We start from the raw sequence: 25,915 nt of genomic DNA, 5'->3' as shown, positions 1-25,915 counted from the left end.
GATCCCACAGAAGTCTACACCTGGGGAAACAATATAAATTTCACTTTGGGTCATGGTGGTCAACAGGGTAAACATCATCCTGAGCTGGTGGATCTTTTTCCTCGGAATGGCGTGTATATCAAACAGGTATTCTTAGTGTATTACGTAGGCACCTTTCTTGATGAACTTGGACGGGTGCGTGAGGGGGAAGAAGTATCAAAGAAGTTATCAATTATTGAGAACTCTAATAACTTCTTGGGACTCCAATTTGAGAATGTTTGGAAGTTTAAAGTAGAGCATGAGCAAACATTCAGGGCATACAATCTGCTGCAGTCTTAGCATGTTTTCTTCAGCTATTCTGAGACAGTATTGTGGCCCTTAGAACTCAGTCTTTGAGCTTCTGTTAGCCTGGGGGCTATTAAACTGAAACCGTCGATCTCTTCAGGTATGTTAAAGCAGTACGTAATATACTTAAAGAAAATATTTTGTGTTCCTTGTACCTTGATTTGGCAGTCCTATGCTTTAATACTAATATCTTACTTGTATTTTCATAAACATATCTTTATTAAAGAAGAACTTCTTCACAAAGTGCTTTTGACAGATGTTCTCAGATTATCCAGGAAAATTAATTTGCCCTATATTGCCTCCTCCCCTCCCCTTTTTTGCCTTTGTTTTTTTCAGGTGGTACTCTGCAAATTCCACTCTGTATTCCTTTCCCACAAAGGTCAAGTTTATACATGTGGACATGGACAAGGAGGGCGCTTGGGTCATGGTGATGAACAAACGTGCCTGGTATGCTGCTTTATGTTAATGTAGTCTAGCATAATGTTTCTTTTATTTCAAACAGCAAGTTTAAAAAGTGAATTGGAGTTTCTGTCAGTGTACTTTCAAAATGAGTTTGCTGTTGATTTCAAACCAGCCCCCTTGCTCCCCACCAAATAACAAAAACCTCTCCATCCAGTGCTAGTAGTGAGGTAGCAGAGTAAAGGAATGTGCATTTAAATATAGTTTAATTTAAGATAGGTAGACAGAGCAGTCAGACTTCTGTGTTATGGCTGAGTTGTTTTAAAGGTTAGCTGATGCCAGATAAGTGGAAGCAAATGTCTTTTGTCTGGGCTGGCTTCTTAAGTAGGTTTGTGATGCCTTCTGATGTTTGCAAGGCTGTCACAAAGGAAATAGCAGTACTGTGGAGCTGTAGTGGCATGAAGAGTGATGGTAAGGTTGCTTCTAACTGGACTTACACAGCTCTTAAGTTCGAACTCACTGATCACTTCCATTTGAATAGTACATTGTTGCAATATGAAAACTAAGATTCAAGAAGACTAAGATATGATGACAATGCAATTCTTAGACTTAAACATCTTATCCTGTGCACATTACCTGGTAGTGTGTGTCTAGCTTGCAGCACAGTCATTTTTAAAAATTTCTAATATCCAGTATCTGGTAGAACTGGATATTCTGTTGGTGAATGCTATAGTGAAGACTGGAGCTCTTTGAAGAAGAGAGCTTTTTAAAGCAATTCTATGAAATTAGAATTTTTTTTCCAAATTGCTCTTTCAAAATTAGGATGTTACCTACTTGAATAAAGGAGAACTCATGTTAGAGGGCATGAATAGTCAAGGATACAGAACTGCTTCCTTATTCTGTGGAATTTTCTTAGAATTATCCTGTATTGGAGGGAGAAATCTTCAATGTTCATGGTAATTTAAAAAGAAAAACAAAAGAGGTGATAGCTAATATCTCTTCAGCTGTTCTAAAGATATAGTTTCCAATCTAATTTTGGAACAGGTGGTTTAAAAGTCATCTCACTTCATAGCAGAGGATGCATTTCAAATGAAAGTAGTTCATCTTACTGCATTGGATGTGGTAATTATGTTAATGAGTGTATTGTGTGTTCAAATGCATTTTTATCTGTATTTCAGTATTTGGTCATGACTTTCTATTAGTGTTACTTTGGTGTCATAGATGGCCACCAGTTAATATAAAACTAGTGTATTTTTATATCAGTATTTCTTTTCTTGTTCAGGTTCCAAGACTTGTGGAAGGCTTAGCTGGTCATCAGTGCTCCCAGATAGCTGCAGCTAAGGATCATACTGTTGTTTTAACAGAAGATGGATATGTTTACACATTTGGTTTGAATACTTTCCATCAATTGGGTATTCTTCCTCCTCCTCCTAACTGTAGTGTTCCTAGACAGGTAAAAATAATATCAGTCAAAGCTTAATTGTTTAGTTTTTGTTGGTTTTGGTTTTTTTAACAGAAAGTAAAATGCAAAAGTTATGGAAATAACTTTTAAACCTTTTCAGGACAACCAAGTTTAATGTGAGTTCAGATAAATCTTGTTTCTGTCTTATCATACATCTCAGATCTTAAATGCTTAACTCTGTCCTGAAAAATGTCTTAGTTTGTAACCTGAACACTACTAAAGTTTGTAGTGTGAAGTATGATACAGGATACAATTGCCAAAACCCTTTTCTTCCTCAAATTGTTCTGTAGCTGAAGTGATGTAACATTAATAGGTGTGTATTATTTGACATTCTTGCTCCTTTTGAATCACTGAATGATGGCTCTCAGGGTTTGATTGTTATATCCTTTGCTGGAAGCACTGTTGATTCTGGAGTCAGTGCTTTGGGAAGAATAATTACAGGGAAGAGAGGGTATAGGCATCAACAATTTAACTATATTTCTATACTTAATCTCTTAAATTTTATTTTTTTGTAAGTAAAGAAAGTGTTACATTACCTTTCATTGAAAGGAAGGTTCATCTGAAGTAGAGCAACACTGCACTACCAGTGTTATAAAAGTAGAAACGAATTATTGGCCAAAATGCAACAGGATAGTGTTTTGGGTTACCATGGGATGCTCTTCATTAGTGTAATGACAGCTCTGACTCCACAGGATTTGTTTTGAGTTTTTCATCTTAATCTGGAAAATCAAGTTAAATTTGAAGTGTGGAATTAGTAGTGTAGTGTTCTGCAGTATGTTTAGGGCATTAGGACTTACGAGTTGAAACTTTTAGCTGACATTTTGCAGCACCTGAGTCTTCTTTGGCTCTTATAACATGTTCTGTGCAGTCTTGTTCAAAATCTTACATATGAAGACCGCATAAAGAGACTTGATTCCAGTTCTGATTAGATAATGAAAAAAGTTTATTTCTTTTTGTCACTAGTGCAATAGTGCCCCACCTGACGAACTTCTGAAATAATCCTGATTTATTAGACTGTGTGTGGATTGATGTCAGTGCTTCATGCTTAACGACTTTAGGAGTTAAATGTTGTCAGAAGTTTGTACATGTGAAATTCACCTGTTGCTACTTGATATTAAGATGTACTTTGGATTTGTGCTTAGGTTCAGGCAAAAAACCTGAAAGGTAGAATGGTGATTGGAGTGGCTGCAGGCAGATTCCATACAGTGCTATGGACTAAGGAAGCAGTGTATACCATGGGGCTGAATGGCGGCCAACTAGGTAAGGTAGAAGTGTTCTAAAAGTAAAACCTAAAATCCAGCCATTTAAAGATGTCATTCATGCTTAACCTGTCATCTGCTTCTTAGAACAGAAGCCTGGTTGTAGCTTTCTTTTCCCTCATTTTTTTTTTTAAACCAATCTGGTGACATCATCCCTTCACACTTCTTTTGAAGAATATTTTTCATTACTACCAGTTTCACATTTTGAGATGATAGGAGCTAGTCAGACTTAACTGACTTATTTGAACTCTTTATAATTCTTCTGCCTTACGTGTTTCAAGTATGGTCCTGCTGCTGAATACTTTGAGGAAACAGAATGTTGCTGTTTGTGTTGGAAATTACCCCAAGGCATGCTTTTCTCCTTCCAACAGTCTGGCTTACACTGCCCTTAATAAATTATAAACCAGCCTTCAGCTCTCCTACCTATGTCCTTCTTTCATCATGCACTGTAAACATGATACTGATAACTTTTTCCATACTAACTTTTTAAAGTTAGATACTTGCCTATATCTAGATTTTTTCCAACAATGCCATTACCAGAAGCTTCACTTAACTCTGTATTATTCTGAAGTCAAGAAAGAACCTACTAAAAACGTATTACCAATTGGTGAACTTCTTGATTTGTTGTATGAATGGTATATTTTAATTGCTTTTGTCTTTTTTGATAAACAGGTATTGCAGTATTGGTTTGGATTTGCATTTTTGCAGTTCTGTGTCTGTGTGCAAACAAAACTGTTTAGCTAGCTCTGGTGCTTATAGTTAATCTGCATCAGCTCTGGCCTCAGGTTCCAACACTTTTTGTGTTTCTATTTAAGGTTGAAGAGGTATGTGCAAAAACTTGTCTTTGTCAGAGAAGTATTTTACAGCGAATATCTCTCTGTTTTTGCCATTTTTTTTCATATGCACCCATCATATAAGTTGTTTTTGTGGTTGCTTGTGTTGTTGGGATTATTCTGGTTAGCACACGTCCCAGTGCAGTACCATAGAGACACGAAGTGAATTGTAAACGGTAGAGTTGTGTCAGCTGGGCACCATGTGGTGGTAAACCTTGCCTGTTTAAAATGTTTGAGCATGGCCCTACACTGTCATAAGGCAGTGTTGCTTCCAGCTGTAGAGGTAGCTCTGCTGCTTGTTCCTGGATATCTGTACCCTGCTCCGTTCGGTGGTGCAGACCTAAGTGCCCTGCAATTATGCCCTGCACACAAAGCAGGGTTATATTATATATGAGATTCTTGTTAGGTTTCTTGTCCCAGCAGAGCAGCAATGGGCTGGTTTTATTTTATTTTTTTTAATGTTTTCAGAGATCTTGCATTACAGCTGCAACCTTCTCTATTTCATGTAACTGCTGCCTTCATGCTTATGTGCACTTATGGTAGTTTTTCTGACAAACTTTTTTGGTGTCTTCCAGTGGCTGAAATAAGCTGTAGTTTATGCCAGTGTTACAGTATTTTACTGTACTGAACTATTATATGATCAAATAAATATTCTTTTTTTTGGAATCAAAGAAGTACAACCACATTAAATAGCTTCCTTACTTCATTTTTATGTATCAAATCTTGAGTGTTTTCTGGTGTTTGTGGTGAACTAACAAGTATGTGTGGTGTGTTTCTTACCTGCCTTAATTATTTTGAAGATGAATTATCCAGCTACCTAAAAAATCTTTTCAGAGTTTAAGGGTTGTTCAAAGTAGTGTAGCAAAGTATCCTTTAAATGTATGATGTGTAGAATAGCAAATAATGTTTTTGGGGTGTGTTGTATTTTTTAGGTTATCTGCTGGATCCTAATGGAGAAAAATGTGTAACTGCACCTCGCCAAGTTTCTGCTCTACACCATAAAGACATCTCTGTGTCCTTGGTCTCTGCAAGTGATGGTGCTACAGTATGTGTTACTGAAAGAGGAGATATTTATTTACTTGCAGACTATCAGTGCAAAAAGATAGCTTCAAAGTATGTGTTACTTTTCTAATTTGTTGTGAAAAACAATAGGTGAAGATTATACTGTAGTTGTATACTTGAAGGTCTTTAAAGATTTTTGTGCAGATAATACAACGTTCCCTCATGTTTTCTTCATTTGCAGTTCTTTTATATGAACCAGGGCTATCGTTTTTGTTTGTTTCTTTATTTGTATTTGTTGGGTCATGAGGCTAAGGTGCCACTTGCTGTTTACCAAAGATATTTTAAAAAAACACACTAAGAGGAAATATTTTGTGCTGATTTAAAAACATTGAAACTGGTGTTTTTTCTTCCTCTGTTAGCCTGGTTTTGTATAAGTGCATCTTGGTAGAGGCATTGAAGATCTGCTATTCTATTTATTTACGTTGTTATGATTTTGAATCAGTAATTTAGGGTCTGATGTTCATAACTAATGTGTGGATAAAGTATGTTATGAAGAGTAATTTAAGTTGCAAGAGGGCCCTTGTGACATCATCTGGTACATGTGCTAAAACCTGTTGAAGAAGTTGGATCCTTGACTCATAAATTTAGGAAATTATTTGATCCTGTTCTCTGTTACTTAGTTTGCAATAAGAGATTAGAATTGATTTGATTTGTTTAGATTAGATTTTGCCTAGTTGACTCCCAACTAGGTTTTCAGCTTCATTTCAAATTCTGACAGTATTTATTGACGTATTAAAGATTATTTTATACTTCACTTCTACGTGGCTGTAAGTGAAGATGCTGGCACTTGTAGAAACTTAATACAACGTGCTGTGCTCTTATACTAAGAAACTGAGAAGGGATAAGGAATGTGGTTTTGATCAGCTAAAAGCCAAAATGTACCAAATCCCTGAGAAATAACCTACTGGATAAGATAGGTCTTTTAATACAAACAGATAAGTGAATTTCTGTAATTCTGAAATCAAAGGTGCATCATCTACTGGAATTTCACTAATGGAATTTTGTGAAGAACCTGTAGATACAATGTGCTTACTTAAAAACAAAACAAAAATTATAGTCTGCTAATAGTAGTAGTAGAATACTATTATAGTAGCAATGGAATACTACTAGCAGTTGTGCTAATAGTACCAGAGGGGCAAAATTAAACATAAGTAATTTTTCAGTGTCACTGCCTCAACTATATTTTTTTTACTGCTTCTATAATCAAAAAAATTAACTGTCATAGAAGTAACATAAATACACAATAAAGAAATACGAATTTAACCTTTTGTGTTCTTTTAGGCAGCTGAACCTTAAAAAAGTTCTTGTCAGTGGGGGATATTTGGAATATAAGGTAGATACCCAGCATCTTAAAGAAAATGGGGGTCAGAAGATTTGCATTCTGGCGCTGGATGAAGCTGGAAGAGTAAGTTATTTATAGTTAAATGTATACACTGTGTTGTCTTAAAACTGGAATACTGTGGTGGATTTATTGTTTTCTTCCCATAATAAAGTCCCATTTTACAGGACCTTTCAGAATCTCGGCCTTTTCTAAGATCTGCTCATTGGGAGAGTTGAGCCTTCAGTGCCATCTAGTGGTGTTTACAAAAAATTTTTCTTACTGAAATACCTTCTTAAAGAATGTTAGAAACTGATCTTGTATATCAAAATAAGGGAGCTATGTGGGTATTTCCTTTTCTTTCCTTGCCCTTGACTGAATTATGTTTTGAGATGACCTTATCTGTTCATTAGGTTGGTGTACTATTTTTGCATGTGAGTTTTAGCCTCTAGCATCTGTAGTATGGGTAGTGCCCTTTTAACATCTTTGGGACACTGCTTTAGCAGTAAGAAACTACTTTATCTTCCTGCATCAGTGGAACTATGTCGATGTACATTTCAAACTGACAAGTGCTGTGATCTTTAGTGCTTCTAGGCATTATAAATTATTGAGTAAGGAAAGGGATGTGATCTTAATACTTCTCTTTCCTAAATCAGTGCTTCCTGGTCTGGCTTGGTTGTACTTCCTTTGAGGAAGTACTGTTTAACCTAGAAAAGAGAAGGCTCAAGGAGGATCTTACCAATGTGTACCTGAAGGGAGATGTAAAGAAGATAGAGACAGGCTCTTTTCAGTGGTGCCCAGTGACAGAACGAGAGGCAGTGGGCACAAACTGAAATAAAGGAGGCTCTGTCTGAATATCGGGAAGCACTTTTCTCATTATGAGGGTGGTCCAGCACTATCATAGGTTGCCCATGAATGTTGTGAAATCACCATCCTTGGAAATACTCAAAAGCTGTCTAGATGTGTTCCTTGACAGCTAGCTCTGGGTAGTTCTGTTTGAACTAGATAACCTCCAGAGATCTCTTTCAACTTCAGCCATTCTGTGATTCTGTAGGGCTCGAGGGACGGGAAAGGAAATAGGTTGCTTGGGTTCTTTTGTCCTCTCCTTATGTAGGTGTTAACAGACCTGTGCAAGCCCTTCAATGGGAGAAGATGAAAGTCTGACTTTAGTGCTGTTAGTGCCATGTCTGGGCTTTACCTTGCTTGCGACTATTTCTTTATGTTCGCTTCCTTGACATGTGCAGTTTACCTTGTTGGGGACTTGCTGTGCATGCAGTGTTTCACATTCCTGTTGAATATTTTGAATGTGTTTGGTCATGGTCTCCATTTCAAAACCTTGACTAGTATAGAGAAATCTAAGATTTTTGTCAAACAATTAACAGGAAAGGGTTTAAATTTTTGGTATGCTAGCTTTGAATTTTGTCTGATTTATAAGCAAACCAGTTGGGCAAATCTGTAAATTAAGAACTAGATGAAACATGATCCTTGACTTGATGACACCTTTTGCTCTCCTTGTTCATGTGTCAGTAAAACCTGTACTGTATATTACTGCCTTGAAGATATTTGAATATTCAGAGAAACTTTTCAAATACCCTTCATGGGCAAATGGATCTTGATATCATAATAGCTTTTCCCTGTTTTACTTGTGGGTTCTTTGATGCTCATAACACTTTATTCTAAAATTTTCAAGAATATCTTTCTCCTTTTCTATGCAACTTAGAGGTGGTATGTTCTTGTGTTTAGAAAAGTAGTGTGTAATATGTGACTGCTTTTATAGGATATGAAGATTTCCCCTTTCTCTAAAATATTTATATTGTAGGTGTTCTGCTGGAAGTCATCTAACAACTCCATGAAGCAGTGCCGTTGGGTATATGGCCGGCAAGTCTTCATGTCTGATGTTGCTTTAAATGGGAACGAAATAATGTTTGTCACACAGGATGGTGAAGCCTTTACAGGGAAGTGGCTGGAAGAAGGGAAAAAAATCTCAGAAAAGAAAGGTTAGCCATGATTTCTTAATGGCTTTTAAGTGCTTTAAATCAATATAAAAGTTTAATCGAATCTTTACAGTCTAACCATATTATGTGGTGACTTTGTTCTTCGCTGTGACTGATGGTTGTTAGTATTGACTCCTACTCTACACTTTCCTCAGTAATACTAAGACTTACTTATTTTGCAGCCTTCAGTTAAACTTTAAGTAGAGATTTCTGGGAGGAAAAGTACTTCTGAAGAGTAATAGGAGCACGAGGTTCTAGTGCAATGATCTTGTCACATATTAGATAATGAGTCCTTAAGAGAATTGGCATTAACCCAAAGAAGGAGCATATTCTTGCTTGTGCTGCTAAGTGTGTGAAACCTTATTGTGTTTCCTAGACCCTTACCTGGGCAGAATACACAGTCCAGAGCAAATTCCACCTTACTAACTTGGCTCATATTGCTGAGAGTAGGTCCTGTTGGTTTGTTTTGATGCAAGGAAAATACCTGTCTACTACAGGACAAGATTTTAATTGAAACTGTCAGCTCTTTTTCAGGAATGTATTTGAACTTTATAACTGTATGTTGCAGTTCGATTCCTTTTATATTGAGATCCGTCTTTACTTTTCAGTCCATTTTTGTATTCTTTCACAGTAAAAATCTTTCCTCTGTTTTTAATTCAGAGTTGCACACTTAATTGCTACTTTCTTTTGTTCTACACAGCACATAGTACAGAAGCACCAAATGCATCTCCTTTTTGCTGTTTGTCCTGGTGCTGATATGTGTCTGTAGGCACTCTTTTTTATGCTTATTGCTATTCTTTTTTGTAGTTTTTAATGTCTTCAGGGAAACTTCAGAATCCACACCTGTTGACTAGGTGAATGCCTAGTTGATCACACACAATGGCACATAGACAGAATCCTCAAGGTTGGAAGAGACCTTCAAGATCATCTAGTGCAACTGTCAGCCTGGCACTGCCATAATCATCTCTAAACCATATCCTCAGGTGCCTTTTGAATATTTCCAGAGAGGATGAGTCCACCAACTCCCTGGGCAACTTTTTCTGATGCCTAACCACGCTTTCAGTGAATTTTTTGTTCTAATGTCTAATCTGAACCTGCCCTGGTGCAACTTCAGGCCATTTCCTCTCATATAGATGAACATCTATGATATTCATCAGTGATTTGTAATGAATAAGGGCTTCTGGTTTTTTGCAAGGTTTTAATGAATGTTGTGAATGGTGTGCATGTATTCAATTACCAGGTAATGGAAAATTCTGGAGATGCATTCAGAGATGTATTCATGTTATTTCAATAGTATTTGGTTAGTTTGGGTATAATTTAAACAGATATGAAATCCAAAGGCAATTGTGTTATTTCTGTTATAATGATTTGACAGGAAAAGAGAACAGTCTTGCACGGCTGTACGCTGATGCACAGCTTGTTTCATTCTGCAAGAGGTTGCACTGAATGTTAGGTGGAGTGTTTTCCCTTACATAAGAAGTGGCAAAACACTTCCGCAGGAAGTTCTGGGTAAGTTCTCCTACATATACTGTATATAAGCTAACTGAAATCTTCAGCATGATTTAGTCTTATTCAATGACTCCATCAGTGGACATACAAAAGTCAGTCTTGCCTTTTTGTTTTATTTGTTGCATTTTAATTATCAGGATCTGTCTATGATTTGTATTCACTTTTTTTTAGCAGAACTTGTATCGAGCCTTCAGAATTCTTCATACGATGTGTCTTGTGAACATGATGCAAACAGTGTGTATGAAAGAATTCGACTTCAGAAGCTAACTTTTGTCCACCGAGCTGTTAGTATTGCCACTGACCCTAGTGGCTGCAATTTTGCTGTATTACAGTCAGATCCTAAAACCAGGTATATTTAAAACACCAATAGTAATGCTTTGCGTTTTTGTGTGTGATTGCAATTGAATCATTCTTTTCCAAACTATTTTTTGGCTCATACAGAAGTCATAGTAAATATGGTTATCCATCCTGCTGGAGGATAGCACTTGTTAGTAACTATGTTGAAGTTACCCAAAAGCCTCAGCTAGCATATTTGCATAATTTGTATAGACAGTGTTGTTTTATCTAAGGTGTTTAAGGCAAGCGTTTGCCCTGCATTTCCTAACACACTCTGAGTTCTAAATACTGTAGACGTTCACCTCTTCAGTAATCACCAATAATCAGCATTTAAATAGAAGTGAAAAGTGAATTTTTACTTGTTTGAAAAAAAATGTATAAAGTAAATAAGTAGAATACTGAACCATGTTTCTTATACTCTCACAATAGTTTCCAATATATCTGATAAATAGCTAAGCATTAGGGTTTTTTTTCCATATTGCTTTGGTTTGTAATATGAAATACAGCAAACATTTTTGTGTTTTCTTGTTGGAAAAATGAGATGAAGATAAGATAGTTCTGATAGTACATATTTATTGGGTACGTTATAAAGACAAAATACCATATTTGATATTCTGAAGCTAGGGAGGTCTTACATGTGTGGTGTAATTGCCTAAATACCATATTATTAGTTATTTTCGTAAAGAATGGGACAAGAAATGTTGAGTAGTGCAGCAATGTAAGAGAAAACCCAAACAAACCAAATGGAAGCAACCTCATCCTCCTCATCAAACATACTATGTAAAGTTTTTTGAAGCTTGTAGATTTTGGGTTTTTTAATGTATTTCATTTTATTCTAGTCTCTATGAAATTCCAAGTGTGTCATTATCAAGTTTTGGAATGGATTTTGGCAAACTCTTAGATGAAACAGACGAAATGGACAGCATCCACGATGTGACTTTTCAGATTGGCACAAGAACGTACCCCGTGCACAAATACATCTTGGCTGTACGCTCTGACTTCTTCAGGAAGCTGTTTGTTTCCAGTGACAACCAGCTAGACACTCCAGACATCTACCGTAAAGATGAAGATGCTGTTGGATGTGATCTTTATGTAATAGAGAAAGTTCATCCAGATCTGTTTGCATACCTCCTGCAGTTCATATACACTGATACTTGTGATCTTTTGACTCATGGTTATAAACCAAAAATCCCATATAAAGAAAAATCAGAAGAATATCAAAATACTTTAATTTCTAATCTGAGCAAAATGAGTTTTGATGAAAATGTTAATGGAAAGTCAGCATTTGAGATTTATAGAAATAACCAAGTACAAGTTATGAATGAAAAACAGAAGAGCAAATCTAAAAAAGGCAAAGCTGGTGAAGAAGCTAACCTCATTAAAATGTTGCAAAGTGCAGCAAAGAAATTCGGACTCAGCAATTTAAGTGGAAGGTAGGTGAAAGGAAATTATATATTTATATTATATATATATATAAAATTTATATTATAACAAACTCTTCATGGAGTGTTTTTATGTCAGCTGATTTAACTTTAGTTGTTATGACAATAATGTAAATAAAGACACTTATGTTAGAATAAAAATTGGGAGGAAATGGTGGGGGGAGCTGCTTAGGAAGTGGGCATCGGTTGGCAGATGGTGAGCTATTGCATCGTGTGTCAGCTGTTTTGTATGTGCTAAGTCCTTGACCATTATAATTAATATTTTCCATTGCTTTTATGCTTTATTAAACTGTGTATCTCAACCTATGAATTTTACTATTTTTTCCCTGGTTCTCTCCCCCATCCCACTGGTGGGTGGGTGGGGGAGAGTGAGTGAGCAGCTGTGTGGTGCTTACCTGCCAACCAGGTTAAACTGTGACAGTATCTTTTAAGGCATGAGCTCTATGGGATTTGATATCTGATACAAATCATGTGACTTTCCAGCATGGCTGTTTTAAAACATCAGTACTTGTTTTGTTAGAGACAGCTGATCTAATTGAGTTTTAGATTGATTAATTTCTATACTGTGGTCCATAGTCTAGCAGTTTTTCCATAGACAACAAACATATTTTGTGTAAAACAACACAAAGCCAAATTGAATTCTTGTTTAACGGTTGTTAATTTTATGTTACGTGGTGAAATGAATGGAATTGAGACCAAAAATCTCTGTAGAACAGTATTACACAGTTGTCTAGGGTTTCTTTTCTGCATTTGTCCTTTCAAAAGAGGGAATGAGTTTTTTCAGGACAGTTTTCTTTGCTGTAGTTTTTGCACACACAGCAAAGATGTGAAACTGCTGCTAAAACTGTGTTCCTGAGTAAAATTTCCATGGTAAAGCACTTTGCCTTTGGAAGTGTGTTACTTTGTAATCTGCCAGCAGTACTCCTGTGTCTTTACCATCCCATTCATAAGCCTCTCTGATGAATTAGGATGCTAAAAAAAGCCTGTGCTGAAACATGCATCTGTTCTAAACTGCTGTCTTTGCTCAGATAACTGACTGGTAGCAGTATATATGATTTGTACGTTTTTGACCCTGTGGTGTGGGACTTTGGCCTTAACTATATAATATAGCTTTCAGGTAAGATAATAAATAAGACAGCTAAGATGTGGAAAGAATGTCAGTTATATTTTACATCTGCAGTGAAGACTCTGAAATAAGAACTGGCCCTTTCTAGTTTTCTGTGATGAATCATTTTGATTTTTTTTCATATTCACAATATGAGGCCACTGAAGTACTGTTACTTGGTGGGACTGTTCTTAATGGTTTGAACTGTCTACTAATTGTATTGCTTATTACTAATGTTAATGACTTGCAGGTTGGATGGAGTCAGGTTAGAAAATGGAAAAATTATTGTTGTCAACAAGAAGAATGGGAACAAACCAAAATTAAATCAGAAGAAATGGTAATTTTTTTTAAATCAAGCTTCTTCTACCCCCATCATCTTCCTTTAATGTCATCTCTTTATTAAATGCAAGCTAAGGTTGATCAGCAGCATTATAACTTCTGATGTACACTTGTCTCTTTCACAGTAATTCATGTTTGGGTGTTCTTTGTAGATGCTTATAGACTGATCTCTAAATTAGTAATCTGGGATAGATTTCATGGGTGTATTTTTGTTTCTTTTTACTGTACCTCAATGTGTTCTGTGGGTTAACTGTGTCATAGAATGCTAATGTCAGGAGAAGTGTTGTGGGTAATTCAGTCAAAAGCAATTTGACTTCTGTAAATGTGCTTGCTGTGACAATAAGACTCCACAGATTGGAAATAAACCAATGGATAATATTTTTTCTAATTTGCTTTTAGCAAAGTGATATTGGTTTTTTAAATCCATTGATGTGATTGAATTATTTATACCCAAAGTCTTGAATAGTCTTATTTACATAGTAAAAACAACATTGCATAAAAGTAACTTTTTAACAGAATTTGGATTATTGCACTCCTAAAATGCATCATGAAAGCCTATAGTAGCTACTGATATAAAAGAAATCTGTAACTTAACATAGACCATTTAAGATTGACTAAAATTAGCCATAATTAATTTATTTGATCATAGCGGTAATTGATCTTGTTTTGAAGGAAATACTTCAAAATACTAGAATTTTGAGAGCTCAAGTTTGGAAAAAAAATTCTCTCTGAAAACTATTGTGCTTGTACTTTTGGGTTCATTTTCTGTGATATTATTAAAGTTCAGGTGTGTTTTATTTCAAAGAATAAATCATAACTTGCTAAAGTTAGCATTCATTTGTAGAGTTTACAGCTTGTAGATCTTCTGAATAGTCACAGTTTTGATCCTATTAAATATCTTCTAGTTCATACCTCTGCGATGTGACCCTGAAATCTTTAGATGGAAAGGAATTCCCGTGTCATAAGTGTGTACTTTGTGCAAGACTTGGTATGTGTGTGTATTTTTATATATATTTATATAACGTAAGTCATATTGTCTCTTTTAACTGTCATTTTCTTGCATCTTGAACTGAAATGCCTTTCTTTACAGATTATTTTCACAGCATGTTAAGCAGCTCATGGATTGAGGTAAGCTTGCCAAACACGTGTGGTGGTATGTTTTTTTCGCATCAAATAAGTGAGAGATTTTCAGCTTTTTCCCATAGTAACATAACCTAAATAATGGGGAAAAGGACAGGCCGGATTCTTGGGTCTTGTTTGCAAGAAAAAAACCCACAAACCACATTTTTGGTTACTCTACATTTGTGCTATTTACATTGTGTATTAAATTACAGTAATAAATGTAATACTGTATATCAGGGGAAATTACAGTATTGCTTTTGTTTTAGAGGTTTAGTTTGAGCTAGTTCATGGATTTATAAAAAGTACTGGACTTACGGGATACTGCTTTGAATGAATTTTCATTTTCTTTCTGTAAAAGATCTTACAATTTAAATAATATGCAGTTTGGAATAGCTTGTCCTGTAGTGAGTAAAAGGTACAACAGGATCAAGAGTCAATGTATAGAACCTCCAGTTGACTTCTGCTGTTTAATGAAATAGAGGATATCAAGGGCTATTCTACTTAGTCATCAACTGGTGCTTCAAAAGGTGTAGATCTTTAATTTGTCATGGTTCCTATTTGCCAGCTGTGTGTCAATGCCCTGATTGCTCCTGGACATTGTAATTTCACTAAATACCTCTGTTTAAGTATCTGAATACTGTTGAAAATGTTTATGGAAAGAGAGGAGAGGTGTAAGTGGAGAAGCATTTTTCTGAGACTGAAAGCTAAAGCAGTGGCAGGAGTTTTTTCAGTTTCATAGCTTTCTGGCAATATGTAAATCTAAGAACCTGGTAAAGTACTGACAGTTCTCTTCTGCTGTCAAACAGAACGTCACCTCTAAGTTACTGTGCTGCCTTTTCCTCAGTCAGCCCTGAGGAAACAAATTGAAATACTGTGAGACAAATGATGGATTTAAGGCCTTTTTTTAAAGCATTTAATGTCCATTTGTATCATTGATTTCTATATCAATTGTATGTAGTTCATAAGTTATCTATTATTTCATAAGTAAATCTAAATCAACCTAAATTAATAAGTAAATATTTTGTGAATCGAGTGCTCTAGATGTCGTATAAAAATCTTAATGTCTGTAAGAGGTTTTAAACTTTAGATGGAAAATATGTCATTACCAGTAGCATGTTCTAAAGCAAAAGAAATATTTTAGTATGAAGCTTTACTTCACTACCACTTGAAATAAACCAAAGTTGTTAAGCAGTGATGCTACATAAAAAGTGAATGGGGACACATGATTTACTGGCTAATGTTTGCTCATACAAAAACTTTAATGGTTAGGATGGTCCTTCAAATGGAGGGTTTGATGAGGACTTTGTTTTCAGAGGGATTAACAGTAATGACTACTTTAATTTTGTTTTTCCTTGGGAACTTGTGATTTCACTAGATCTTTTGACCTTGAAAGGAAAACAGTTCAGTAGTTGCATAGGGGATTCCTGTAGTTCTACTTTTAGACAATTGTGGGTAAAGTAGTATAATCAAAGAGGATTGTTAGAGAAGATGATCAAAGTGATGAAACACTGAATTGTTTCATATATATTTATTGAGAAGTTTGGGCAGATTTTAATTGCTCTGCTACAGTCAATTCTTAATTGAAGACTTGAACAGATTTTGTACAAATGCTTAAATAATTGTTTAACTTTGAAAATATGACCCTCAGTTGAGTCATTTGCTAAATATAATTGCTGTCTTAATGTTGTATTTTATTCCAAGTACTCAGCTTCTCTTACTCTTTTTTTCTTTTCCTTTTTTTTTTTTTAAATACTTTTAGGCTACCTGTTGTTCAGCTCTGGAAATGCCAATCCATTCTGACATACTACAGATAATTGTGGATTACCTGTATACAGATGAAGCTCTTGCCATAAAAGGTGCAATTAACATATTTTCAACTGTAGCTGTTGCAATTTTTGTATTTTTAAAATAGAAATTCAGTACTTAACATGCTTGTGCTGCAGTTATATGTAAAAAAAATCCCAATTTTTATGCCTTCTGTTTAAGAGCATGAGGTGATAGCTGTACCCTAGGCCTCTTTTCTTTTGCAATTTTCCTTTTCCTTCCTATTGCTTAAAAAAGTTGACTGTTGGTGCTCTTCTAAGCTATTCCTTGGGCTGTGAAAATCCCACGGAAATTTGCAAAGCCATTATATTTGTCCCTTGGTAAAATCTCATTGAAGCTGTATGTGTGATAATTGCTTTTGATTTGCCCACAGCATTTACATGATGCTTTGTTTTCCAGATTCTCAAAATGTGGAATTCATGTGTAACGTTCTGGTGGTAGCAGACCAACTTCTTATATCCAGACTCAAAGAAATCTGTGAAGTAGCCATTGCAGAAAAACGTGAGTTCTTTCGCTTGTATTATAAAGGGTTAGGGAATAAAAAATAGGGTTTTTCGAGGTTCTTACCTTTTTCAGCACAGAATTATTTGCTTATATTCCTTTGCACTGATTATGTTTTGCTGTTCATTGCACAGCTAACAGTTGTATCTCTAGTCTGAGCAATGTTCTAGGTTAGCATAATCTTTCATTCCTTATGCATCATTGTCTTCATCTCATGCTCTTTAATAAAATAAAAAAAAAGCAAAATAAAAAGGCAAAAAGCTAACCGCCCCCCCAAGTCCCCTTATTTCATTGAATTCAAATTTCTTCTTTTTAAAATATGACAAAATTAGTTATGTTTCTGTTTCTATCCTTGTATTTAGTTCTGCTAGTTCTTCTGTTGTTTGTTTGATACAGTGCTGTTTTTATATGTCTATGAAGACCTGTCTCTAGAAAACACTGTGTTGTTGCATAACTTGATAGTTTTGCTTGGCTTGCTTACTGACTTTCATTTCACTCCTCTCTCCTGGCCCCGATCCCTACCTCTCTCTCTCCCCCTCACCACCCCCTTATTTTTTCTTTGTCCCTACTAAATTAGAACATTTGGAACTTTAAGAACTATTTTTGCTATATATGAAACTTGCTATTTTTAGCTTGCTTTTCCCCCTTTATTTTGGACTGCTTTTGAAACTGATCTGTTTGCAGGTAGGACTTTCTGTTTCTGTGAATTAGCCATTGCATTCGAACTGCTGCAAAGTTACATGGGGCTTGCTATAGTTTATGGCCATTTTGAGCATTAGCATTTTTTCTAGGAATGGAGAAGTATATAATATGTTTCAATTACTAGATCATGCTGTACAATGTCTTAGAAACTACTGCTTGATAGTGCAGCAGATTATCTAATTTAGTTTGTTGTTTCTTCTCTGCAGTTACTTTAAAGAATGCTGCTGAGCTGTTGGAGTTCTCAGCCATGTATAATGCTGAACAGCTAAAATTGTCCTGCTTGCAGTTCATAGGACTCAATATGGCAGCTTTGCTTGAGGCAAGGTTAGTAGGAATGCCATTGTGTTCATGTGTTAGCTGTTGAATTTAAACATCTCAAAAAGGCAAAAAGATTGGAAGAACTAATACAGGCAGTTAAATGTTAAAATGCAACTGAATGCTGCTAGTTTAAAGGTAGGCTCATTTTTGCCAGAGAGGGAGAGAAAAACTAGTTAAATATCTGTACATACTGTACCAGTTCTATAGTACAAAACCATATGTTACTGTCTGCCACGAAGAGCCTGAATTAAGTGGAAAAACCTCTCTTGAATTCAGTGGGCTTTGACATTATGCACAGTCATTTTTGGGTTTTTAGAAGTGTTTTTGAAGATGCATAAAACTACTGTGGGGTTTTTTTTGTTCTCTGTTTGGGGGTTGGTTTTTTTGGGGGAAGGGAGTTGTGTGGTTTATTTGGTTGTTTGCTTTGTTTTAGGATTATTTGGGGGTTTTTTAAACATGATTGTTACTATACATATTTAATTTATTTTAAGTAGGTTTATTATATAGCTGCTGCATTTTCCAAGGAGGATGGGCCTGCCATTTGGTAGTCTTTTTGCTTTAACTGTCTGCAGTGAGAACTGAACAAATTAATTTATTATCCTTGCTTTCCACAGTGATTCTTCTAAAGTTCTAAGAAGTTGAAGGTGTGCTCTGGCCTTCCTTCTCTTGGACAGGTCTTCAGGTTGCTTCCTAAGTACATACCATCTTTTCAGAGCAAATCTTATCAGTGCTGATTGAACTTCTTTTCTAGCAAAAACTGGAAAAAAAACACCAAAAAAACCCAGCCAAAGAAAAAAATCCATCTCTATTGTTAGTCCTCACTGTCCTTTTTGTTAGACTTCTTTTCACCTAAAGAAATTTTTAGAGATCTGAAACAGTTCAGAATGCCAGCACTTCCTTGCCGTGTCACATAGCTGCTCCACTTGCATCACAGGAGTTTATTCATATTAGCCATTTTCCTTGTCACATCTGTATAAAGTATAAACATTTTAACCTTTGATTTTGGAGAGAAAAATCTTATAAAATTGCTTTAAATATTACTCTGAATTCAGATTTGTTTCACCTTAGGCCTGAAGGACATGCAGCATTCTGACTATGATTAAGACTGCATCTGTATTTTAGTGAAAATCTGAAAATGTTAGTATTGGGTAGAAAAACTTTTAATTTGATACTTAAGACAGGTAGAACTCAGTCCTGACAGCTTCGTGCGAGGAGAACTGTTCACATGGACAAGACAGTTCTCTTGAATCCAGTTTGTTGCTATAGAATTATTTTTTGGCATAAATGTGTAAGGATGTTGGGTTGAGTTTTATAGGAGAATTTACATAGACTTGGGGTGTTTAGATACATGTCAGGAAAACTTGAAAATATGCAGAAATAGAGGGAGTAATGACCAGTTCATGGTTAGTTAACTATGTAGGTCTGTATTGGCTCTGACCTTAAATAAAAGTAAGTGGAAAGGTTGTGTGTTTAATCCTGCCTTTCAGCAAAGGCATTGATTAGTTTATATTCTGTGTAGTTGAGATTCATCCAAAATGTTAATTTGAATTTTTTGTTACTGGGATTTTTTTTTTTTTAATAAGCTGCTAAGATAATTTTTTTTTTTTTTAGGACTCTGGATGTCTTAAGTGATGATGTTGTGAAGGATCTTTCTGTTTATTACAGGAAAATGGTAAGTTGTACAACTTGAGTGTAAGCTGATTAGGTTTAAAATGAGAATAGATGAGTAATAAATACATACCTGCAGGGTCTGTAGATGACAGGCTAAATGTGAAACATCTGACTCAAAAGATGAGGTTGGCTGCTACAATTATCACTCTTAAGGAGCTCATATTTCATTATTCAGTAGCTACTGCTGCAACAGTATTGTGTCTTTAGAATTAATGAATTATACACATTAAATGTATTAATATTCTGTAATTAACAATTGTTGCATGAAAAAGCGTAAGCAAAACCTGTGGAAAAGAACATCTGCTACTTGGAAGAAAGGAGAAGAAAGAAAATTATATATCTCCAGTGAAAAGTTCAGGGTGATTCTATAGATCTTAAAATCAGTAAGAAGAATAATGTGAAAGTTGAGCTTTAATGCAAAGGTAAAAACCAAGACACATTATAAACCAGTATTTTTTAATTGTAAAAGATAAATGTTTGCAAAATCTTGAAGCATATTTTGTCAGGAGTTGTAGACAGATGAAACAGACATTTTGAGTCTGTCAAAATAGTTCTCTTGTTTTGCTTAAAGACGTAACTTAACTTCATAAGCTTGTTAAATAATTAATTACTTGATCTGTGAAAGTGTTTTAAATTACAGTCAGTTTTGGTCCTTTTACAAGAGACCATATATTTGCTAGCATACAGCTTAAGAGAAACTTAATGTAATGGCTTTTACAACTATAGATTCCAGCTATGGTCAGGAGAGTAATTACCCCATATCCAGATGGGCCTGACATAAGTTCTTTTGAGCCTGAAGATGGAGAGAATTATGTCTTTTTAAGGGAAGAAATGAACACAGAACAAAATTCTCAGTGAGTATCTGTTTTTTATCAATATTTTTAACTAGATGAACTGTGTGTATTAAATCCTCATTTTCATGGTGCCTGACTCCCTTTAGATTCAGAACTGAAATATTAAGAAATGGAGATTTCAAAGAAAATCCCTTCAGTATTTGAAAATATAACAAACCTGCAGCAGAGCACTTCTTTCAATTTATAAGTAGCATGTGAGTAAAGGTTGTAAGACAAGCATTCACAGTAATGTTTGGGAGTTGTGCATGTGAGGAGAGTGTCTGTGTATGTGTGAGACCAAATGTGGAGTTCATTGAACTTCACTGAATTAGGAGAAATCAAAAGAGAAGAAACTAGACTTTAACATACTATATAGATCTCTTTGGAAAATTGTGATAATCTACATTTCTTAATATTTACAGAATTGTCAAGTGAAATATGAAGTTTTGTAGCTGATAGGATGGCTTGGTAGCAGGCTTCCAAATAGCGAAATACAATATCACTGTGCAGATGAAACCTCACCTACATTATTGTGTACGGTTCTGAGCGTTTGTGTCTGGAAAAGTTGTGCTAAATGAACTAGGTAAGAACTAGTAGATCAAGGGAACTGACAGGCTATTTTGTATTAGACTTCAAGCCATTCAGGGTTCTTAAGGGCTAGGTGATAGATAGCCTTTAGGGTATTGGGCACTCCAAGGGTTAAAAAATAACACAAACCCAGGCATTGTAAGTTAGTGATGCGGAATTGAATAAGTAGCTGTACAGTTGTTCCACAAAAAGCTTCTTAAAGAAACTTTTTGAAATAGGGTACTGTAGCTGTGATTCGTATAACTCTGAATTTCTAGTAGTTTTTCTAAAATGAAAGATGCCTTTTGTTTTATTCCACTCTTCCTAATAGCATATACAGGAACACATGACATTTAGGTAGCATGGCCCTAGACCTGCCTTATTGTAAAGTTTGTATTATTATGATGGGAATGTTTGTGTTGGGGAAAAATGAAACCAACTGTGGAGTTTATTGAACTTCACTAATTTAGGAGAAATCAAGCAAGAAAAAAGTGGAGACTTGTATGTCATTTGCTTTATGTCCATTGCTGTGCTGTGTAGCAGGTTTGATCTGACCTAGGTGGCAGTGCCAGTCTGTGCAACAGCTGTATCTTCCACTGTCTCATCAGAAGTCTTTGTGCAGTGTAATAGTCCGGAGACTAGGTCTAGATTGAAAAGAATTTTTTCTTTTCCTCCTGGATTCTTTTTGTCTCCTCAAATCATTTATGAAATAGTTGTGCCAGTGCATAAACAGAGCAGGAACAAGCAGCTCTTGCCAGCGGGTGGGACCAGGTACTACTGCTTGAAGTATAACGGCTGTTGCTGACTGAAAAACTTGACATTGACACCAGTAGTTCTGAGCCTCAATTTCTGTGGCTTAACGCATTGGGGGTTTTTTTTGTTTGTTTTTGTTTGTTTGTTTGTTTTTAATAGGGAAGCCCTTTTCAAAAGAGCAAAAAATAAGGCAAAAAAGAAGCCACGAAAACGGTCTGACAGCTCTGGAGGATATAATCTCTCAGATATTATTCAGAGTCCAGCCTCTACAGGTCAGTGGAAAAGAGATTCCTTTCAGGTATAAAACCAGAACAGAAAGTGTAATATGCAATGCAATTTCTGTACTTCAGGAAGGAAATCTTAGAAAGATTATTTCTTTTGTAGTGAGCACCATAGTTGAATGTGAATAGTGAATTCTTAAGATTAAGGTTTTTTTGAGAGGACTTGTCATTTTAAGCTTGTGCCCAAAGTTCAGATAAAAACACATATTTTATCAAATAAAGATAATGAACACTTTCTCATGTGGTTTTAATAAGTGGAACATTTCTACTAATGTGTTGTGGGTTGTTTGTTTTTTTTCTGGAATATGAAAGATAAATTAGTCACTTTTTTTTGAAAAGATGGTAGAAAACTTCATTTTCAAAGTAAAAGTGTCAGTGTTACTTCATAAAACTTTATATTGTGAGACAACGGAAGAAAACTGGGACTGATATTATTCTGAAAAAAAATATTTAAGGTAGTCTAAAATTTGCTTATGCTTATTACAGCCTAGTATTCTGGTCTAGGTAAACTTCTGGTTATTTTGTATTCATCATATGGAGTGAATAATTTTGGGGTTTTTTAAGCATTGTTTAGTCTGGCTCTTATGACTTAATAGTTCTACTATCTTTTCTTATTTCTAGGCTCAATAAAACTGGATAAAACTAACTCTGTAGAATCACTTCCAGAACTCTTAACATCTGACTCTGAAGGTAGTTATGCAGGAGTGGGTAGTCCCAGAGACTTGCAGTCACCTGACTTCACAAAAGGATTTCATCCAGAGAGGACTGAGGTTGGATTAACAGTATATTTGTTTGTTTTTATCTCGTTCATCAAAGGCAGAGTTTGTATTTTGGAGTCTTTCTGCAAAGTTGTTGTACTTAAAATGGAGTAGACAACTTTAAGTAGTTACTGTTTGTTTGATTAAGCAAATAAAAATTAGTGTTTGTAGCATTTATTCAACAATTTTCTGCCTGGTTTTTAGATGAAAGACAAAGCATGTGCTCAGGGAATGAAAGCCTCTCAAGCTAATAAGGAGATGAAGTCATACAAGGGAGCATCATCATTGAAACAGTCTGTTCCACAGTCCATTCCCAGTGCCAGACACAACTCTGCAAGCTCTCCCAATTGGGTAGCGACCACTTTCAGGTGGAGTAATACTTACAGTCACTATTCTACACTTGGTAGTGAATGCTAATAATATTCTCTTCAGATTGAAAAGCTGTCTGCTCTTCAAAACGATCATGTGTTACTTGACATGTGAACTCAAGATTTTAGTAGTTTAATAAAAGTGGTACATTTTTTAATTATTCTTTGAAAAAAGCAGTGCTACTTTTCTAAAATGCTAATTTCTGACACTTTTCCCAGGCTTTGTGGGTTTGTGGCTGATGGGCTTTGTTAATACAGGTGATAAAGCTGTAGAAATTAAAGTTGCAACTCTGAAGTGTATCATGAGCAGGGTGAATCTATGTTTGTCTCACTATGTCTACTTTATGCAGAGAGGGAAACACACCCCTCAACCAACTCTTTGTTCTTCAGACTAGTTGGAAGAAACTTGACCCTCATCTTCTATCTTAGGGTTCTTTGTGGTCATTTTCTAGAGGGTCGTATGGAATGGGAGCAAATAAAACCATAAGACTTTGTTGTAATGTCACTGTGCCTTTATGTGTTTCTCTTGTGCTATTTCTTAACTTTTTCTAATATCGCTGGCATGATGTCAAGAGAAAAGCAGGCAGCACTGCTGTGTAGATTGTTTAAAGGGTTCATACTGTAGTGTATTTTGTTGAAATACTTTGGAGGAGCAGTGACCTTCCAGTGGTTAATACCCTAGTTAGACTGTGGCAGTTGGGTTTATGTAGGGAGAGATAAAGAAAGTGCTGCTTATATTTAATTTCAAAGCCCGTCCTCGGGTCTGGTTGTAACACATCTTGGTTTATGGATGCTTTTAAGTACACGGGTCTTAATTTATAGTTTTATGTAAAACTTGAAATGTCTAGGTTTAATTCATGCTCATTTCTTTGGAAGTTGAAAATTAGGTCATTTATGAAAAAAAGACTGATTCCTAAAAATTGGGAATGTTACTGATGTTTGTACAGACCTCTGACTGCGAAGACTGTTCTGTTTATCATGTGAAATAGTTTTAATCCTGTTCTTCAAAGAAAGATCAAATTCAACCTTCATGAAAGAGCTGTGACCAGTGCCTCTCTATTACTTAGCATGAGCATTTGACTACTAAATAAGTATCTTGGATTTAGGTATCTAATTTTTTTAGAGTAATCATAGTTCACATCTTTTTGTTTCATAGTATAATGAGTCTTGAAAGTATTTTTATAGTGTGTTCTTAAATATGTATATATTTATAAAAGTTTTGTCAGAAACATTTTATTTGAGGTTTGCCATAATTGAGGAAACAGACATAAATTATACAACTGGTCACCAATCTTATGTATGATTTAGAGGATTTCAGTGAAGGTTGGAACTGTGGAATGTAAGTAAAAATCAGTGCCTTGTAAGGTAACTTTTTATTTTTCATTTAGCCCTGCCAGCCCTCCTGCTATGGATCTGAGAACCATCATGGAAATTGAAGAAAGTATGCAGAAATGTGGAACCATGCCAAAGGCAAATTCAGGGTTGGTAAAAAACCAAAATCTATAAAAAAAAAGTGTGATAGGCTGGGTTATTATGAATTTACTTAGTGGTTTAGGCAGTTCAAAGTTTAAAATAAGCAGGAGAAAAGCTGTCCTATTTGGTTTTGAACAGCTTTGTTTACTTCAGTTCATTATGTTGTTTTTCTGTAGGCATGCAAAATTTATCCCTTTATTTTACTCTAGTCTTGTTTTGTCAGCTACTGCGAAAGAGCTAATAAACTAGTATCTTAAATAAGTGGCCTGCTCTGCTGAGCCTTTCTATTTCCAACCAAAAAGAATTAATTCTTCTCCCTAGGACTTTGGAAATTACTTGTGGATGAGTACTATATTTGATAAGTTTGTTTCTTGTCTTTCATCCTTTGACCTCCTCCACCGCTCATGTCTTGATATTGACAGTTCTTCCTCAGACAGAAGGAATGGTAGTTCTTGCTTCGAGAAGCATCCGAAAAGACACAGGGAGATAAATGTACTTTTTTTTTACAAGGCAGTGTATTAAACCTAGTGTTTTTTAACTAGAAACATATGGAAGAGAACTGGAGAAGACTCTTAGGACCTTTTGAGGTGTGGCATTCTTGTAAAAGAGAGTTAGGACAGTAGTAATGGAGCCTGGTAAAGGGTTGCTTGCTGAGTAGATTCAGAAGCTGCAAACAAAACAGCCAAGACTGAAGAATCCAAATAACTTAGAAAAGAAAATTATTACAAATAGAAAAAAATGGCTATTTGCTGTTATATAATTTTTTTTATCCCTGAATATTTTTTGTTTAAGGGAGCTAAGCTTAACAGTCTCTAAAAAAATCATAAAATTAGAAAGTAGTAGTTTTCATCTAGTGGTAGTTCATCTCTTTTGGACACTTGATTCCTACTCTGCATGTTTTCGTTTACAGACATCTATGTGAAGAATAGTTTTATGATGCTTTTCTTTCTGTCACTCTTGATGTTGATTGATCCTCCTTTTGCTTCCCAGCCTTCTGAGCCCTCCGTTCCTTGCCTCTTGGCACTCTAAACAAAGTATTTTGGTCCGGGAAAGAAGTATTTCTCAGTTTAATTTTGCAGGATTAAAGGTGAGTCATCTCAAAGGACCTTGATCTTACATCTTCTCTCCTTGCAATATCCATTCACAGCAGAATGGTGTCTCATGGAACCAAGCTTTCTCAGAAGCAAAGGAAAATGATTGCCCTGGCAGCAAAAGATAATGGATCAATCAGTAGCAGCACGGAGCCTACCACTATAGTAACTACACCACCCCCACCTACAAAAGTTGCAAAACTAGGGAATGCATGGTATGTTATAAATCTATCAATTCTTTCTCTTTGGACGGTTTTGACGTTGAAATAGC

General features: G+C 35.5%; 1 protein-coding gene across 3 annotated transcripts in view; it reads left to right on the top strand.

Moving 5' to 3' along the window:
• IBTK (inhibitor of Bruton tyrosine kinase) overlaps nt 1–25,915 on the top strand; it is a 56,488-nt gene that overhangs the window by 13,015 nt on the left and 17,558 nt on the right. The window contains exons 4-25 of one of the 3 annotated variants that reach the window (XM_017825678.1): nt 2–126; nt 661–771; nt 2,006–2,176; nt 3,328–3,445; nt 5,210–5,390; nt 6,621–6,744; nt 8,477–8,654; nt 10,335–10,509; nt 11,336–11,929; nt 13,294–13,380; nt 14,288–14,370; nt 14,473–14,510; nt 16,264–16,360; nt 16,728–16,829; nt 17,738–17,855; nt 19,461–19,521; nt 20,247–20,374; nt 21,833–21,945; nt 22,576–22,724; nt 22,917–23,080; nt 24,469–24,561; nt 25,701–25,859. In XM_017825678.1, coding sequence (XP_017681167.1) covers nt 2–126; nt 661–771; nt 2,006–2,176; nt 3,328–3,445; nt 5,210–5,390; nt 6,621–6,744; nt 8,477–8,654; nt 10,335–10,509; nt 11,336–11,929; nt 13,294–13,380; nt 14,288–14,370; nt 14,473–14,510; nt 16,264–16,360; nt 16,728–16,829; nt 17,738–17,855; nt 19,461–19,521; nt 20,247–20,374; nt 21,833–21,945; nt 22,576–22,724; nt 22,917–23,080; nt 24,469–24,561; nt 25,701–25,859 — 3,169 coding nt within the window. Of the gene's footprint in view, nt 1; nt 127–660; nt 772–2,005; nt 2,177–3,327; nt 3,446–5,209; nt 5,391–6,620; nt 6,745–8,476; nt 8,655–10,331; nt 10,510–11,335; nt 11,930–13,293; nt 13,381–14,287; nt 14,371–14,472; nt 14,511–16,263; nt 16,361–16,727; nt 16,830–17,737; nt 17,856–19,460; nt 19,522–20,246; nt 20,375–21,832; nt 21,946–22,575; nt 22,725–22,916; nt 23,081–24,468; nt 24,562–25,700; nt 25,860–25,915 lie in introns of all 3 variants that reach the window. The other 2 variants (XM_017825684.1, XM_017825668.1) reach the window with 2 other exon arrangements.

Source organism: Lepidothrix coronata, unplaced genomic scaffold, assembly GCF_001604755.1.
Source record: "Lepidothrix coronata isolate B3197 unplaced genomic scaffold, Lepidothrix_coronata-1.0 Scaffold4, whole genome shotgun sequence".
NCBI lineage: Eukaryota > Metazoa > Chordata > Aves > Passeriformes > Pipridae > Lepidothrix > Lepidothrix coronata.
This window is presented reverse-complemented; position numbering and strand designations above follow the sequence as displayed.